The following is a 15,168-nucleotide window of genomic DNA, read 5'->3' as shown; positions in this document are numbered from 1 at the left end:
TTAAAAATTAGAAAAAATAAAATGTACTTTCTAAACTGCCCTGAAATAGCACAGGTGTTCAAGCGAATGAAAATGGGAAGGAAAAATATCTGATAGCAAACTAAATGGATGTAGATTCAATTATTGCTACTAAAAATCAGCAACTAACATGAATGATTGGATAGAAAATGTGATATAAACTTGAAGTTTTTTTTGTTTGTTTGCATTTGAACAAGTCCAAAACTATTTCCACAGTTCAGAAATGTAAACCCTTGCTTGGGGATGGCTCTCTCCTATTGTGGTCTACCAGAACTGTGAAGCCATTATGCCTTAAGTCACATTCACTGAAAAGGTAGGCAGCTTCTTACAACAGCGGCAGACTGAGCACACAGAAATACACCCAGAGCACAGAGAATAACCACAAGGGTTCTGAGAAACGCTCACTACTGCTGCACACCCACCCCCCGCTACAAACAGATGGTCAAAATTAGGAGGGGAGGGAGGAGCACAGGGGGAAGAGAAACTAAAAATCAAGAAGAAAAAAAAGAGGGGGCTGGGTGCTTTAGAAAATGAAAGGTGAAGGGAATAAGACGGGGAACAGAAGGGGATCCTGAAGTGGGAGGGTAAAAAGAAGAGAGGTGAAATGACTAACAGGCAGACAGGAGCCATCACGTTATCACAAATCCCAAAAAGTCGGACAGAAAAATATGGCAACAAGTAAAAAGAAAAAAAAAAAAGAAGGTAAAAATCATTAGCATTTTGTTGTCTTGATGTGGGTGACCAATGGGAGAAAACCAAATGACCCTGCGATCTCATAACCACCTACATGCACTTCTGGAACTCTCTGTGTTTGTGTGATTGTGTGCGTAGGTGTGCATTAATTGTTTGAGCCAATGGGTTTGCTTCACTTGCTAGTTGACGTTTATGTCACTTTGTACACTACTTAGTGAGTCAGACTCTGGTTTTTGGCTATTTTAAACTTTGGGAGTCTAGTTTGCATTTATGTTGTGTTTATACGACAGAATCTGGTACACACTAGGGACTTTTCGGAGTGGATGTGTTGTGTGTGGGTGTATGTATATAATACCATGTTTTTGTGTGTGCTGTGAACATCTGGCTGGCAACTGAAAACAGAGAGGTCTCCATTGAGAATAACGTCTGCAAGGGCGTTGACCAGGGGCTGATAGTGGATGATTAGAAACACCTGGAAGAAAGAAAAAAAAAAGACACAACAAAAAATGTATAAAACATTAGAAAAAAGGCTATGCAAGACTACATATACATTTGCTACACATCTTTTGAATTGGAGGGAATTTAATTATTTTTTTTAAATGAACAGAAAAGAAGAGAAAATGTTTTTATTTTGAAATAAAAAAATTTATTTCATAAGAATACTTACTTTTCTTTCTTTTGCAAGAATTCTTTTATAAGAATAAGACATGTAGATATTGAAGAAAAACACCCCCACCACACGATGCTGTCACTATATTTTTATGTTAAGCCAGGATCTAAAATTAAAGTCCTCCAGGGTGGGTGTCCTTTGGTATTTAGGTCAGTTTCTGCTTCAACACACCTGAATCAATTAATTATATCAAATGCTAGACATTATTGAACTTGCTTGGTAGCTAAGGATCTAATTAATGCCTTGGATTCAGCTATGACAGACCAGGGACGAGTTAAAGGTTGCAGGACGTTTTGCAGCCATCGTTGATTACATTTTGAGAGCATTAGGGGATGTGTAATTTGAGTTTTTGCTAAACACTTACTTGTTTATTTTGCCTGAAAACAGTCCACAGAGATTCATTACAGATCAGTCTGAGTTATCTTTGATTTGATTTTTATGTACATGCATATCTCTGTGCACTGAACATTATACCACATTAGAATGAGATCCTAGAACTAAAGATAGACTCCAAGTTGAGTCTCAGATATTTGGTTTTGCAATTTAACTGTAACTCAAGTCCAGAGCTGAGACTTGCCGCCCGTTCTGCAATATCTATTGTAGCTTACTTGAGATAGCAGGTAGAGCGACACCTGGGGATTAATCTTCCGCTCTTCAGACTGAGAACACAAGAAGAATATCATTAGGTTACACAATAAGATTAAATATGAGAAAAATTCTGATAATGGTTTGGAAACATCTGCATGCTCAAATAAAACTCCCTCTATAAACACACTCCTTCCAGAAAAAGAGATCTGCTGAAAATCAAATGAAAATGTCAAGATAATAAACCACCTTTAAAGATGACTACATCGGTGACTCAATTTTTTAAAAATGTCAATCTAAAGTTGTATATTAAACAAAAGCATTACTGTGTCAGATATTCCTATCTTGACAGCACTACTTTAGATTCCACCACTTTCAGGTATCTATGACTAAGTTACTTTACGTAAGATGTCTGTTTCATACTGAAGTATTATTTATGATGAAGAAACTGAAAACGTGTGTAGGTAGATTTTAATCTGTTAATATCATCTCTAAAAACAAGAGAAACGCATTTTTAACAAAGCATTTATACCAATTCTTCTAAACGTAAAGCTAATAAACAAAATATAGTACATGAAACATCCTTGAGTAAAACACAATCTGACCCTGTGGAGATAAGAGTATCTGGGTCTCAAAGTGTTTGTGACGGTGAACATACCGTCTCAGGACTGACCAAAGAGTAGACATAGAGGGGCAGGAAGAGACGATTAAGGAGGTGGTCGGTTAGCACGTCGTTGAGAAATTCACAATTGATGATGAGGATGTCATTCAGGTAGTGGAGGTGGTCCAGGTGCTCTGCTACCAGGTCACTTAACTTCCCTCTGTTCTTATGCCTGTAACACAACAGGAAAAAACAGACATCAGCTAAACTCAGAATTAACTCTTAATCTGTTTAAAAAAATACAAATTACAAAGCAAATCTAATTGTACATGCACTACATACATAATGCCAAAGCAAATGCTGTTTCTCCATTGAGGAGTACGAATAAACCGTATAATCCTGAGACAATAATGCCCCCTAGAGGCAAAGAGAGGGAGACACTTACTCTTCATCTGTCTGCACACACTTGTCCAGTTCGATGACATGGCTGCCGATAAACCAGACCAAGTTACTGAAATATGGAACCGCTGTCTTATCTCGAATGTAGTGCAGCATGTGCTGGTTGTCCACTGCAGAGCGCGGGAGCAAAAAGGACAGTTAGTACCAAAGATGCTCAAGGACATCATTCATACACATAACACACTTGTCAATAGAACAGTGTGTGTGCCCTGAATTGAGAATACCCAAAATTGACAATTGAAGCTGGAGGTGATTATGAATGCAATACAAATATTAGAATTAATTAAAACATTCCCATAAATTAACAGTAACGGAGTTGAGAAGAATTGATTTTTTGTCTGATTGGAGTCGGCCATATTCACTACTGCTTTGTTAGGATACACTTTGCATTTTGTTCTATCGCAGTAAAACTTAATTCCCACAAAACAAGCATGTCAAATATAAATGAGCATAAAATTACACAAAGCGTTTAAAAAGTCGGGTTTCACCTTCAAAAAAAGAGTACCACCAAGATCTTTTTTGGAGTATCTGTAGAATAAAGTAACAACGCACTGCCCTTCCCCCACCTACTGCTGTATCTGCTAGTCAGCTGGCTGAATGAAAGTTTTTATACATTTCCCTCACTAAGGTATACAAAAATCAGCTGCTTGGAAATATTTTCATTCATGAAAAAATATGAACAAATTTTGAAAAGAAGTGCCACCCATCACTAACTACAAGTGTCTAGTCACGAGCGGCATGTATGTCAGGCTACCTGAGCAGATAGCTTAACTAATTAGCAAGCCAATATCTACTTCTTACACTCTACAAAGAGCAGAATGACCAAAAGGACTGCAAACTTTTCTTGAATTTGGCAAATATTTGTACTACAATTTTGATAAAGTCTATGTATCAAAGTAATATAGAACTAATAAAAAACATGGTATTTTAGCACAACATTTGTTTGCTTTGAATTAAATATAACATATATATTTTTTTAAATTTTTGTAACATTGATACTACAATTTGTGGTATTTACACTTCATAATGAATCTCACACCAGCCCATTCCTACAGCTAACTAAATCCCACTTTGATAGTGAACCCTCTCACAAACCTAACATTAGCCATAACCAGGCCAAATTTAAATTTATGTGCACATGTTAACTATTGTCATTATTTTTTAAGATTTTGTGGGATGACACCATGTTCATGAAGACAACACTGTGCATCCCAGGTACAAAACCTTGTATGCCTCAACAGTTCATGGAATGAGAAAACATAATTTTCCCCTTGACTGACTGGAGTAACTCTGAAAACTTAAACATTAACGTTTTATAAAGTTCTCTGAACCATCTGAAATCCAAATGGGAAAATATTTTTTAAAGCTCCAACATCCACCACCATTAAGATAAGTGACCCTCTAGAAAATTTCAGGTTTTTGAGCAAATAAGGCCAAGAAGAACAATTAAAGTGGCATGCAGGGTTTTCTGTGTTTATGCAGGTGAGTGATACATGAATAATGATTTCTAGGCAAATCTACCCATTTATTAGAAACAAATACGCCATTAAGAAGAAGCAGGACTTGGTAAGAGCACCTAGAGCTGATGTAGCTGTAAAAAATACTTCACATTTGACCATGAAAAAGGATATTGCATGTACAGATTTCCACTAAGAATAAGTAGAATTTTTAATGTAGAACTGCTCTGTGTTTGTAGCAGAGTCAGATTAACTGTGCTAAATCAGCTCAAGTAGGTGCTGGTACCCAGTTCTAAAAAAGACTGAATGAATGGAACCAACTTACATGACACTGCAGTTAGGCAGATGGGACGCGTAGAAGAAAGAGGAGGAGGAGAGACAAGGAGAGGAAGAGCAGGAGTGATTGGAGAGGGGGGGGGAAACAGACACAGGGTTAATGTGAGTAAAGGGGCGGCTGTGGACGGGTGGAGGCAGGGAAGTGATCCCACAGTCATTCTGACAAACTGCAAACAACGCCACACATGGAAAAGTAGCATTCATTTTTAATAATAGCTGTTAAACCTTCTTTGAATCGTTTTTTTATTTTTACTGATAATATTTCACCAATAAAACCTCAATTTGATCAGTTAGTGTCATGGCCACTTCTCGTTACAACAAACTTCAATGTATTTTTTTTGTGTTTATGTGACAGATAAGCATAAAGTGGTGCTTCACTGTGGAGTAAATTAAATAGTCTGGACTCTGACTTACCTAACCGTTCAAAAACACAAATGATTTGATTTAAAATGCTTCACTGTAATTCTGGCTGTATGTTACCAATTCTTGTCCTGCAGGACAGTAAACTCATCAAGTCTCCAAAATATGTTTTCTTTTCTTCCAGCCTGCAGAGAGTTTCTTGGAGCTTATCCTGCATCTACTTTGACCAACTTTCCTGCAGAAAAGTATTCCCTCAGTATGAAGCTGCCACAACTGTGTTTAAATGTTACAGACCAAATGCTCAGACTAATGAAATTTATTTTCTGCCTCTTGACAGCTTTTTCATAGGTGATTTGCGTCAAACTGTTTACTATAATTGGCTTTCTTCTTTTCACAGTTCTCTAAAAGGCAAAAGGAGTAAATTGTTTTCCTGTGAATGAGTTGTACAGATTTAATTCTTTCACAGATTCTTTTGCTTAAGAATTGGGCAACTTCTGATGGTAATTGTCGGCAGTAAACTTTATTTAGGAGTTTCATAGTGAAGCTAGGGACTACAATCACATGCCACACTTTTCGGATTTTGAAAACCATGCATCGTTCCATTTGGCGCACGTGTTGGTCTATCACATAAACTCCTAATAAATTGCATTTTATGCTGTTGTAATGAGGTTGGTGGCAAACTTGTTTCTCCAGGTGGTCAGTTGTTGCAGTGCATGGACAAGGAATCATCAGGAAGGGTCAATTAGTTACAGTTAACTACAGCACAAAGATGTAATTGTCTTCATCCTTATTTTGTCCATTTACAAAGTAGGGCGAGGCTAAGAATTTTATAGCTTCTCTTTGACTTGCTAGACTTCGTGTCACTAACTCTTGGCGTGATGCCATGTCAACCAAAAATACTGCAGCGCAGTTGTTGCAAAAAATTGATTCTTCCACTTGAGATTCCTTGTTATGTCATAGCTTTTAACTAGACAAGCAATAAATTCAACAGACTATAAAGTTACATGAAATATGACTTCCGATTATCTGAAGGAAGAGAGAGTTGAAAAAGTGGCAGGGTACAAAGTGTCACATCCAACAAACGTATCCCATGACAGTAATTGAAACAAACGCTGTTGCACAAACTTCATCTGGAGTAAACAGGAAGTTGAGCATGACAGGAAAAGGTTTTGCCCTTCAGAATGATAACGGCACGTCAGTCCCCTGAGGAGCTCAGAGAAATACACAAAGTTGAAGGAAGTTTCTGGAAAGCTCTTGAGCAAAGCTGATGTTGAGTTGCACAGTGTCCAATTAAATGAGCTGCAGCGCAATGTCCAGCATTTCATCAGATTCACAAGAGCTGAGTTTTTTTTTCCTCAGAACTAACAAGTAGGTCATGGAAGCAGTGATTTTGTGATTGCCAAATGATTAGAAAATTAGGACTTAACCTAAAATACGACAGTTAACTTTTGTTTAAAATTCTAGTAAAAAACCCAGCAGAGCGCACACGTTAATGCTACCTGCTACTCATGCTCATGCACAGAAAGAAACGGCAGAAAGGAGGAGGAAGCACATAGGAAAGGCTGTCGGCTGTCCCAGAATCCTCTGCGTTTGAGGACATTTCTGACTGCGTGTTGGCATGCATGAGCCCGGCACTCACCTTTGTAGACGTTGAGTGTGATGGTGCGAACTGCGATGCGAACCATGCTTTCTGGGTGGTTGAAAAACTTAATGGCTTCGGTGTACAGGGCAAAGTCATTAGTGTGCTGTGTGTGGGAGACAGAGAGGAGGCGCCGGTGAGCAAGGCTTCACACAGCCACACTCAGGCTGTACATGACAGCAGAGAGATTAAGAAGGCAGCTGGGCAAAAATGCTAACCTCTCTTGTACTTAATTGACTATTAAGAAAAGAAGTTTAGCTCTGTGACTGATGTAACTAGGAAAGTATTCTAGAAAGGTTGTTAAAAATTCAGACAATACTTTCAACAGAAAAGCAAGTGGATAAATTAAAGTGAAACTGATGTAAGATCGTCTGGTGTTTAAGGTGTTAGATGAACTCAAACACTATTTCATGACTTAAATTAAGGACACACACATAATCTTACTTCCTCTATAATGTTTTTATACTCTATAAACATAGTATTGACTCTTAATGCCATCTCTCTGTGTCCGTGCCTGCTCCTCCACTCTCCTGTTCCTCACTTCCTGAGGCCTCTGTGTAACTAAAGCAGAAACTTCAGCAGTCACTCAGAGGCTTCAGCAAATGAAGCAAACGGATCCTGAAACCAAACCAGCAGCTTGTAATCTAGCTGCAAAAACCTAACTCATTTATCTGACTCAAGCTGAAAGGAGCTGTCCAATGGTGCCACCTGGAGGTGAAAAACATAACAACCTCAAAACATGACTGCTGTAGGTCATCTTACCACTGCAGGAACAGGCAAAATTACAAAACAGCAGCAATGTGTAAAACCTAAACTTTCTATAACCACATTTTATGCATTTCTAAAGAACTTGTTTTACTGTGGTTGTGAATGACACAAAGTAAGCCAAAAAGCAACATAAAAAATACAAAGAAACGTAGAAAAAGAAGTAATATAAAGTAGCTTTCACTAACATTACAAAAGCTTCAAAATGGTTTTGGTTTCAGGAGCACGGCTACCATTGACAGTACACCAACAACTTTCCCCAGTGTACACAAATAGAAAGGTACTGTGGAAAAGGTGACATCATCACTAACAGTTCAGGTGTTGAATTTATGTTTAAGAGTTAACATCCATTACATCCATACAGGCAAATAAGAACCAAATTCATTAAATAAGTTCTAGAGAAAGATTTGTTTTAAAGGAAAGAAAACGGGCTTGTTGTGGAGTTCTTGTTACATTTGAAAAACGTGTCTTTACAATAAATTTCTTGCAGTTTAGAGATAGTAAAATAAGCATTCATCAAATGAGCTACTAGTATAAAACTACTGAAATAACTAATGAAGTTCTGTTATTTTCTCCCTCATTAAAATCCTCTTCAAACTCTCTTTCTTCTTGACTCTAATGCAAACGGCATGTCAGAAATGGTTGCCACTGAGCAAACATTTCACTATTCCGTCCAGCTTCATATTCTCACATGCACCCACCCCAGTGAGGCCTCACCTCATTGTAGAAGAAGTGCACAGTGTGGTTGTTCAGCTTGAGAGACAGAGTCTTGAGGAAGGAAATATAGTAAGCCATTATCTCTTCATCTGAAAAGTCGAACTTGTGGACGATGATAGAGTTGACATGGTTGTTCGACAACAGATAATCTGCACACAGAAGAGAACTTAAAATCAGTTAGATAATTAGATTAAGAGCTAACAATTGCATAACCAGTAGTTTCTCTTTACAAACCTAAAAACTACCAAACCTCCCCGCGAAGATTAATAGGCTACAGCTCGTACTCTGTTGCTTAGCAAGAGACCTGTAATAGCAACGTAAATGTCATGTATTTAGTGTTAGTACTTACACAATGAAGTCTCGTGGCTGATGTTTTCAAACAGTATGTTGAGGGTCTGAAGTAGTTGGACACAGACGTAGCGACCAGACTTCTGACGCAGGATGTTCAAGAAGAAGACAAACATGTTCTTCTCCAAGAAAAAGCTGCTCACATAAATGAGAGAAGAGAAACAAAGTAACTCATGCAAGTTTCTGACTACAAGTTATCAGTCAGAAGAATAAAACTGTTGAAGCATTCTAGCAGCTCCACTAAAGTGGAACCGTTTGGGCATAAAGACCATCGTTCGCTTTTAAGCCTCCCAACAGTGGAGTATGGAGGTGCCAAACAAAGTAACATATTATTCCTCTCCTTATTGTGGTATTTAGCAAACAGAATTACCAAAATTATTTCTAAGTAACTTAGTAACTTAACTTTTGTCTGATTTAACTTCAGAAACTAAGAAAAAAAGATGTCTATGTTGTGTGTGTAAACTGCTGCTTTCAACTACATGGCCTTGCAACAACCTACTAACTGTCCTTGTCTGAAAGCCTGTTCTTGTTAACACAACAGGCTTTCGGTGTAGCAACATTAGCTGCCAGGAAATCACCGACACGATTCACTAGTCGGGTTTTAAAACAGTTGAGGTTAAACTTTTTTCCTTGAACTCTATCATAATGGCAATCATTTTCCTTTTTTCATGTCATTTTGAATACACCATTTTGGTTAAAATGATTACGGCTTACATTTACAATTTTTCCAACATCTTAAGTTAAGAAGTGCCACAAAGACCTTCAAAACAATGCTACTCAGGAAAACCATTCATCACTGCATATTCAACAGAGATAAAATAAGGACTTTGTCCGGGACTTACTCAAACACAGAGCTGTCATTCTGATCCCCCCAAATGAGGATCTCTGTGATGGAGCGGATGGTCTCGACGAGCAGGTTTCGGTTGTGATCCGTTACAGTAGTGTTTTTGGTGAGAATATGGTACATGTATCTGACAGAGATGTGAACAAATGACAGAAGCAAAGAATAAATACATTTTTAAGTCCTTTCGGTGAAATTTCAGCAGATAAACACCAGAGTGAACAGAGTTTGGAATGTGGAGCTACACTAAAGCAACTCTGTCCCTCCCTCACCTGTTGATGTGCACAACCGGCCAGTTAAGAGTTTGCCGTCACTTAAAAAAAACAACAACAACAAATGTGACCAGTACTGGTCAACAGAAATATATAGGGTAATGGATAATCACCATGTCACCATCTATAGTGTTACTGTTAAGATAATACTGTTAAGGTAAAAAAAACCCAACTTGAACATTGCTACTAAACAGTCTATATTTGTGCTTCAAGTCTGATAATGGTGCTAGATAAACATAACTTTAATGATCAATAAATTGATCACACAATATTAATTTAACAGCAGTTGGACAATTTGGTACTTTTAATAATTTATAAGAGATTTGAATATACTACATATTTTTTTTGGTAAACACCTTTATTTTCTCAGTGTACAATGCTCCATGAAATAGAAAAGCACAGTGCATCAGGAACGCTGAGATACCTGTGAAAAAAAATACTAATAAATCATTTTAACAAACACTTCCTTTATTGGAATGAGATGAATTTGTCCATTAGATATTATGCTTCAGTAAAACGCAATATTTATGGCCTCCAAGGGAACACTAACGTATTAAAACTCCTGGTTGCGTCCACCCTCAATCAACATCCAATCTTCCTCCTAATTTGAGGCACCTGTTGAAAAAAAACTATGATGTGAAGTTTAGCACACCTGTTCAGAACATACACTGGTAACCCCAGTGATTTGCTGCACTCTCCTGCCAGGTCAATCTGTTCCGTGGACTGATTCTCAAGACCACCTGTTTGAACGTCATAGGTCTGCAGGTGCATGTTTTGCTACAGTCTAAAATTGTGTTAAAACTGGTTTATTGACTACAACCACAAGCATCAGATAAGGTTAACGGCGTGCTAGCTAGCACGTTACTTTACAATTTTATTACACAAGCGATAAAGCAGTCACAGCTAGCTTTACTGCTATCCAACTCGATACAGAACTGTTAATGGTACTTCTATTATTCAAACAGCTGATGAATAAAGCGATATTAACGTTATTTCAAAGGTGTGACTATGAGCTAGCGTTAGCCTACGTTGCGTTGTCTACTCACTTCAAATGGTCCAAGGAGTGGATATTTTTCGTTTTACTCTGTCCTCCAACCCAACTCCGTGACCGGCCGAACATGGTTGCGGTTTTTAGTAGAGCTGCTGTCCTGATAGTTACGCTAATTTGCGAATGTTAGGGACTGCGTTTACCCATAGCACCCACTTTCCCCTGTACCGATGCCTCAGTAGCAAACAGAGGGAGATGGGCGGAGACGGCAGCGGCAGGGGGAACTGCGTAACGGGTTTACAATATGGGGTATTCTGGGAGTTGGAGTTCTCATCGACGAATCAGGGCGGTCTGTCATATTGTGCGTGGCAGGTCGCCTTGGAAACCAATTAAAGTATGGCTGAAATCCGAGCGAAATACAAAAGTTTACGTTCATTTTTGTACACAACAAAAGTGAAAATAAAAACAAATAAAACGTGTGCCCGAGTTTACATCTGAATATGTATGTATTTACTTAAATGTTAGAAAGAATGAGGATAAGAATAGAGTTCCAACAATTCTAATACATTTTTATAATGTAAGTTATTCTAAATTTTCCCCATTTTTGTATTAAATTACAAAAGCATTCTCTCTCCTACATAAAAAAACAAAAAAAACCAGTTCCCAGTCAAACCTGTGTTGGTTTCCATGCGAACTCGCCACTCCCAATATGACGGACTTGTTCACGTGTCGTTTCTACGGGCCAATGCGGCGTCTCTCTGGAAGGAACTACAAGTTCTCCTGTTGGTAGTGACGCTTATTTCATGCGACGATTATTCCTCATTTCGACCTTCTGCCCTGATTGACATCTCTATTAGCCAATCACTGTAAAGAAAGCTAATTAGCGAGCCAATCAAACGGCCAGGGCTTCGACTTCGCTTCGTGGTAGTCTGTGTTTTGATATAGTTGGCATAAACGTTCCGGGACATCTAGCTTTGGGAACATCGTGAAAATGAGCTGTTCTTGATTACCCGTGTCTTTTTCCTCGCTGTGCAGGAGCACACCAAGACCGTCACAAATACAAATGTTCGAGTTTGTTTTGGCTAACCTTGGATGCAACTGTTTTTAGCCGTGGCCAGCTGGCATGGCGTGAATTCGGCAACCCCCAGGAAACCAATGTGGAGAATGCGTCGAGCAAGCTAGAACGACATTTGAACACCGTCCTTGAGTTATTATTAGCAATGAGCGTATCGCCGTTCACTTTGCCCGCTTTCTTCTTATTTTCTTCAGGCCCGTACAGATAAACAGCTGAAAACCGCAAAGCTTCCTCGGTTGCCACTGCAAGTCGGGCCGAGCCGAAATGGATGCGCCTGTCCCATTAACTCAGACCGATTGTCCACGATAGTCACCACCGACCGAGCCCGAATCAAGCCCTGCTCACACCAGACCGCGGCTGTCTGTGTTTTCTATGACACGCTCGGTTTACGCCCAGCTAGATTCGGTGGTATTGCTTTTGGACGAGCTCCCATATATGTTTTATTTGGGCCTGTTTTTTGTGAACGTCCTCATACTCTACTATGCTTTTCTGATGGAGTACATTGTCCTAAATGTGGGAATAGTGTTCCTGCCCGAGGACATGGACCAGGCGCTGGTGGACCTTGGAGTGCTGTCCGACCCGGCCTCCGTACCTTATGACACAGATCCGGAGCTGGACGTGTTTGAGGGATACCTGGAATGAGGCGGTGTGACCAGAAAGCAAAGATATGGGGAAACGGGCCTCCCAGTGGATGCTAGTGGAGGCTGCCTCCTACAGAGATGTCTTGTTGAAAAAGTAAGTTTCTAAACCAAAAACAATACACATGATCAAAATTAATATTTTTGTTTTACTCAGTGGACTTTTTAAAAGCTGACCTTTTCACCCCTTCCCCTCCAGGTTGTCTCGGCTCAAAGGAAGGTAGCCTTTTGCAGAGATTCAGGACTCTTCTGGGACTCTGTTGAGGTCCAGCACGTGCGGCTGAGTTCCAGTAAAAACAAAAAGCTACTTCCTTTACGAAAGAGTATGGCTCTGATGACGTGCATGGAGATCCAGCGGCCTGGCATGCACTCCCAAAAACGTTCCAGGCTTATTTGGGATCCGGTTGTTCTTTGAACGAACAGTCTTCAAAATGAATCAAAAAAGCGGCCGTGTCCATTTCAGTGTCATACTCTACACAGTGAAACATTTGAGAACTGTTCCGTCGTGGCACGGTTAGTATATAATCACTCTAAAGCACGTCAGACCCCGCTGCTGCTGCTGGTTGACTGAGTCAGAATGGGTTATTTTGAGCTTCCTCACACTGTATTCCAGCATCGCCAGGGGCAGGCACTGTCTCAGGAGGAAAGTTAGCACCTCTGGGTGCACTGACAGTACTTGTTTTACTAGAAATATGCTGTGAAGCTTCAAGATGGTAAAGCAAAAATGTTTCAAAGTCTTGCTTTTTATGCTCTTTCACTGAAAAGTAGAAAGGAATGATTTTGTTTTGTATTTTTACAGTTTTGTTCACGTAGATTTTATTTTGGCTTAAATGGTTTTTTTTTAATATGACGACTGAAAACCCTCATAGGGACATTTTTATTCTGTGTTCAACAGGGAGGTGATTTAGGATGATTGAACTTTGCATGATTTTTTTTTTGTGTCATGAGTTGATTGAACTGAACACGTTTTCCTCGTTCTTACTTCGTTTAAATGATCGTAAATCTAAAACTCCTTTCATAAAGTGTATGTCCTCAACAGCAATAATAAAGTAGAGTACCGCAGTGTCAATTAGACGGTAGTGAGATGATTTGCCTAATTTAGTGAAGAGGTGAACGGAAGAGAACACCCTGTTATCAGGGCCGACTGTAAGACTGTTTGTTGGTAATTGATCTCTGAATGTACCACCCATGCTGCAGATCTGGAAGGAGTAATCTAAAGCATTTAGCTAAATAATCTCTTGACAATAAAAAGAAAATGGTATTTTTCTCCTGATAATGCTGATTTGCAGAGTATAAAGAATGTCTTTGACGTTGTCAACCCGACATCGTACGGTCGTCGTCGTATTGCACCTGCATGTTCCACTCTGAAGTTTTAATCCAGATCTCTTTTCTGCCAGCTAACCTTCAGTCCGTCAGACTGCCCTGATTTTAATTTCAATAACACTGCCTGGTCTGCTGGCATGGAAACCTAAACTTCTGGTGACCTAACCGTGTATAGCCTGACCACTCTCAAACTGAGCTGTAGATTCCACCGTAATGCAAGACTGTTTTTCTAAAGCTTTGTTAGACTCAAACCAGTGTGGATCATTGAAGCCAGGTTCCGTGACCAGTTGGGATTCACACAGCCGAAAAGCAATATGTAAATATGAACCTTTCAATTTGTGTGTAACCCAGTGTTACCGTGAGTATTTTTGTTATTTTATTACTTTCTGACCAAATTTAAAACTTCATCTCGGTTTGATCGCTCACAACTAGAACTCAGGAAATTGCTTTTCATTCATTATTGTAAGCTAAGTTTGTACAGAATTTGACCAGATTAAAGCAAGCAAATATTAAAATCAAAATAAAACAACCAGCACCTGATGGTGAACTCACAGGTACTGCCCACGACAAAAAAAAAAATTGTAGCCATTTTTGTTCAATTGTAGAAAATGTGATTATTTAGTTTGAATGATTAAAAATTGTACAAGATTGATTTGAATCAATGCCAACTTCACTGAAATCAAAGGAGATGCTGCTTTTCTAGCTTTGATTGTAAAATCTACCTGATGCTATTCGCAGCATCGCTGTTTCGAATCCGATGGCTACATCAGAGATTCAAATGACTCACAGACACTGGTAGTGGAGTGTCGGAAAAAAAAAAGAGAAATGTTTCAAAACACCCGTAGCCTGTAATCATCAGCATTACAGTGCAGCAATGTTATCAGACCCGGTAAACGAACAAGAACTTTATATATGACTTAACTCCTAAATATGTGCTATACTGTTGTCATATGGTTGGAGTCAGCCACACTTCACTCTGAAATAAAAATGATTTGCAAATGATTGCATTGCGTTTTCACTTTGCTGAAACACCGATTCAGACAGCCTTTACTCCGGTGGTTAGGAACATTTCCTATCGAGCAGATTGTAGGTTTTATTTTCAGATTACGTGTTAAAGAAATTTTGCCCTAATGAATAATACCCTCTCTCTTACACAAACACCCACTTGTGTATATATGTATATATATATATATATATATATATATATATATATTTGTAGGTTAGAATAATTACTCAAAAATGCTCCTGCAATAGTAAAAATAAGAATTGGGTGCACAAATATGAATTTACTGTGGCTTTTTCTAAAAATAAACATATGAACTTATAAATACATCACACATTTTATTTGCATAGCACCTTTCAGCAACAAGGCATTTCAAAATG

General features: G+C 38.8%; 2 protein-coding genes across 6 annotated transcripts in view; one reads left to right on the top strand and one right to left on the bottom strand.

Moving 5' to 3' along the window:
* The window catches only part of clec16a (C-type lectin domain containing 16A), a 37,476-nt gene extending 26,464 nt beyond the window's left edge, over positions 1-11,012 (bottom strand). For 2 of the 5 annotated variants that reach the window (XM_005809162.2, XM_023348909.1), the window contains exons 1-10: positions 10,808-11,012; positions 9,491-9,619; positions 8,650-8,783; positions 8,301-8,449; positions 6,819-6,924; positions 4,809-4,814; positions 3,013-3,136; positions 2,625-2,799; positions 1,990-2,040; positions 1,067-1,183 (exon numbers count right to left, since the gene is read on the bottom strand). In XM_005809162.2, coding sequence (XP_005809219.1) covers positions 1,067-1,183; positions 1,990-2,040; positions 2,625-2,799; positions 3,013-3,136; positions 4,809-4,814; positions 6,819-6,924; positions 8,301-8,449; positions 8,650-8,783; positions 9,491-9,619; positions 10,808-10,881 — 1,065 coding nt within the window. In that variant the 5' untranslated portion in view covers positions 10,882-11,012. The remainder of the gene's footprint in view (positions 1-1,066; positions 1,184-1,989; positions 2,041-2,624; positions 2,800-3,012; positions 3,137-4,808; positions 4,815-6,818; positions 6,925-8,300; positions 8,450-8,649; positions 8,784-9,490; positions 9,620-10,807) is intronic. The other 3 variants (XM_023348907.1, XM_023348910.1, XM_023348908.1) reach the window with 2 other exon arrangements.
* A 637-nt stretch (positions 11,013-11,649) lies between these two features.
* Positions 11,650-14,788, top strand: dexi (Dexi homolog). The gene is made up of 2 exons (XM_005809156.2): positions 11,650-12,559; positions 12,662-14,788. Exon 1 carries the CDS (start codon positions 12,197-12,199, stop codon positions 12,464-12,466), a length of 270 nt encoding a protein of 89 aa, XP_005809213.1. The 5' UTR covers positions 11,650-12,196; the 3' UTR covers positions 12,467-12,559; positions 12,662-14,788.
* Positions 14,789-15,168: the final 380 nt, after the last annotated feature.

The sequence above is a fragment of the Xiphophorus maculatus genome, chromosome 16 (assembly GCF_002775205.1).
Source record: "Xiphophorus maculatus strain JP 163 A chromosome 16, X_maculatus-5.0-male, whole genome shotgun sequence".
NCBI lineage: Eukaryota > Metazoa > Chordata > Actinopteri > Cyprinodontiformes > Poeciliidae > Xiphophorus > Xiphophorus maculatus.
This window is presented reverse-complemented; position numbering and strand designations above follow the sequence as displayed.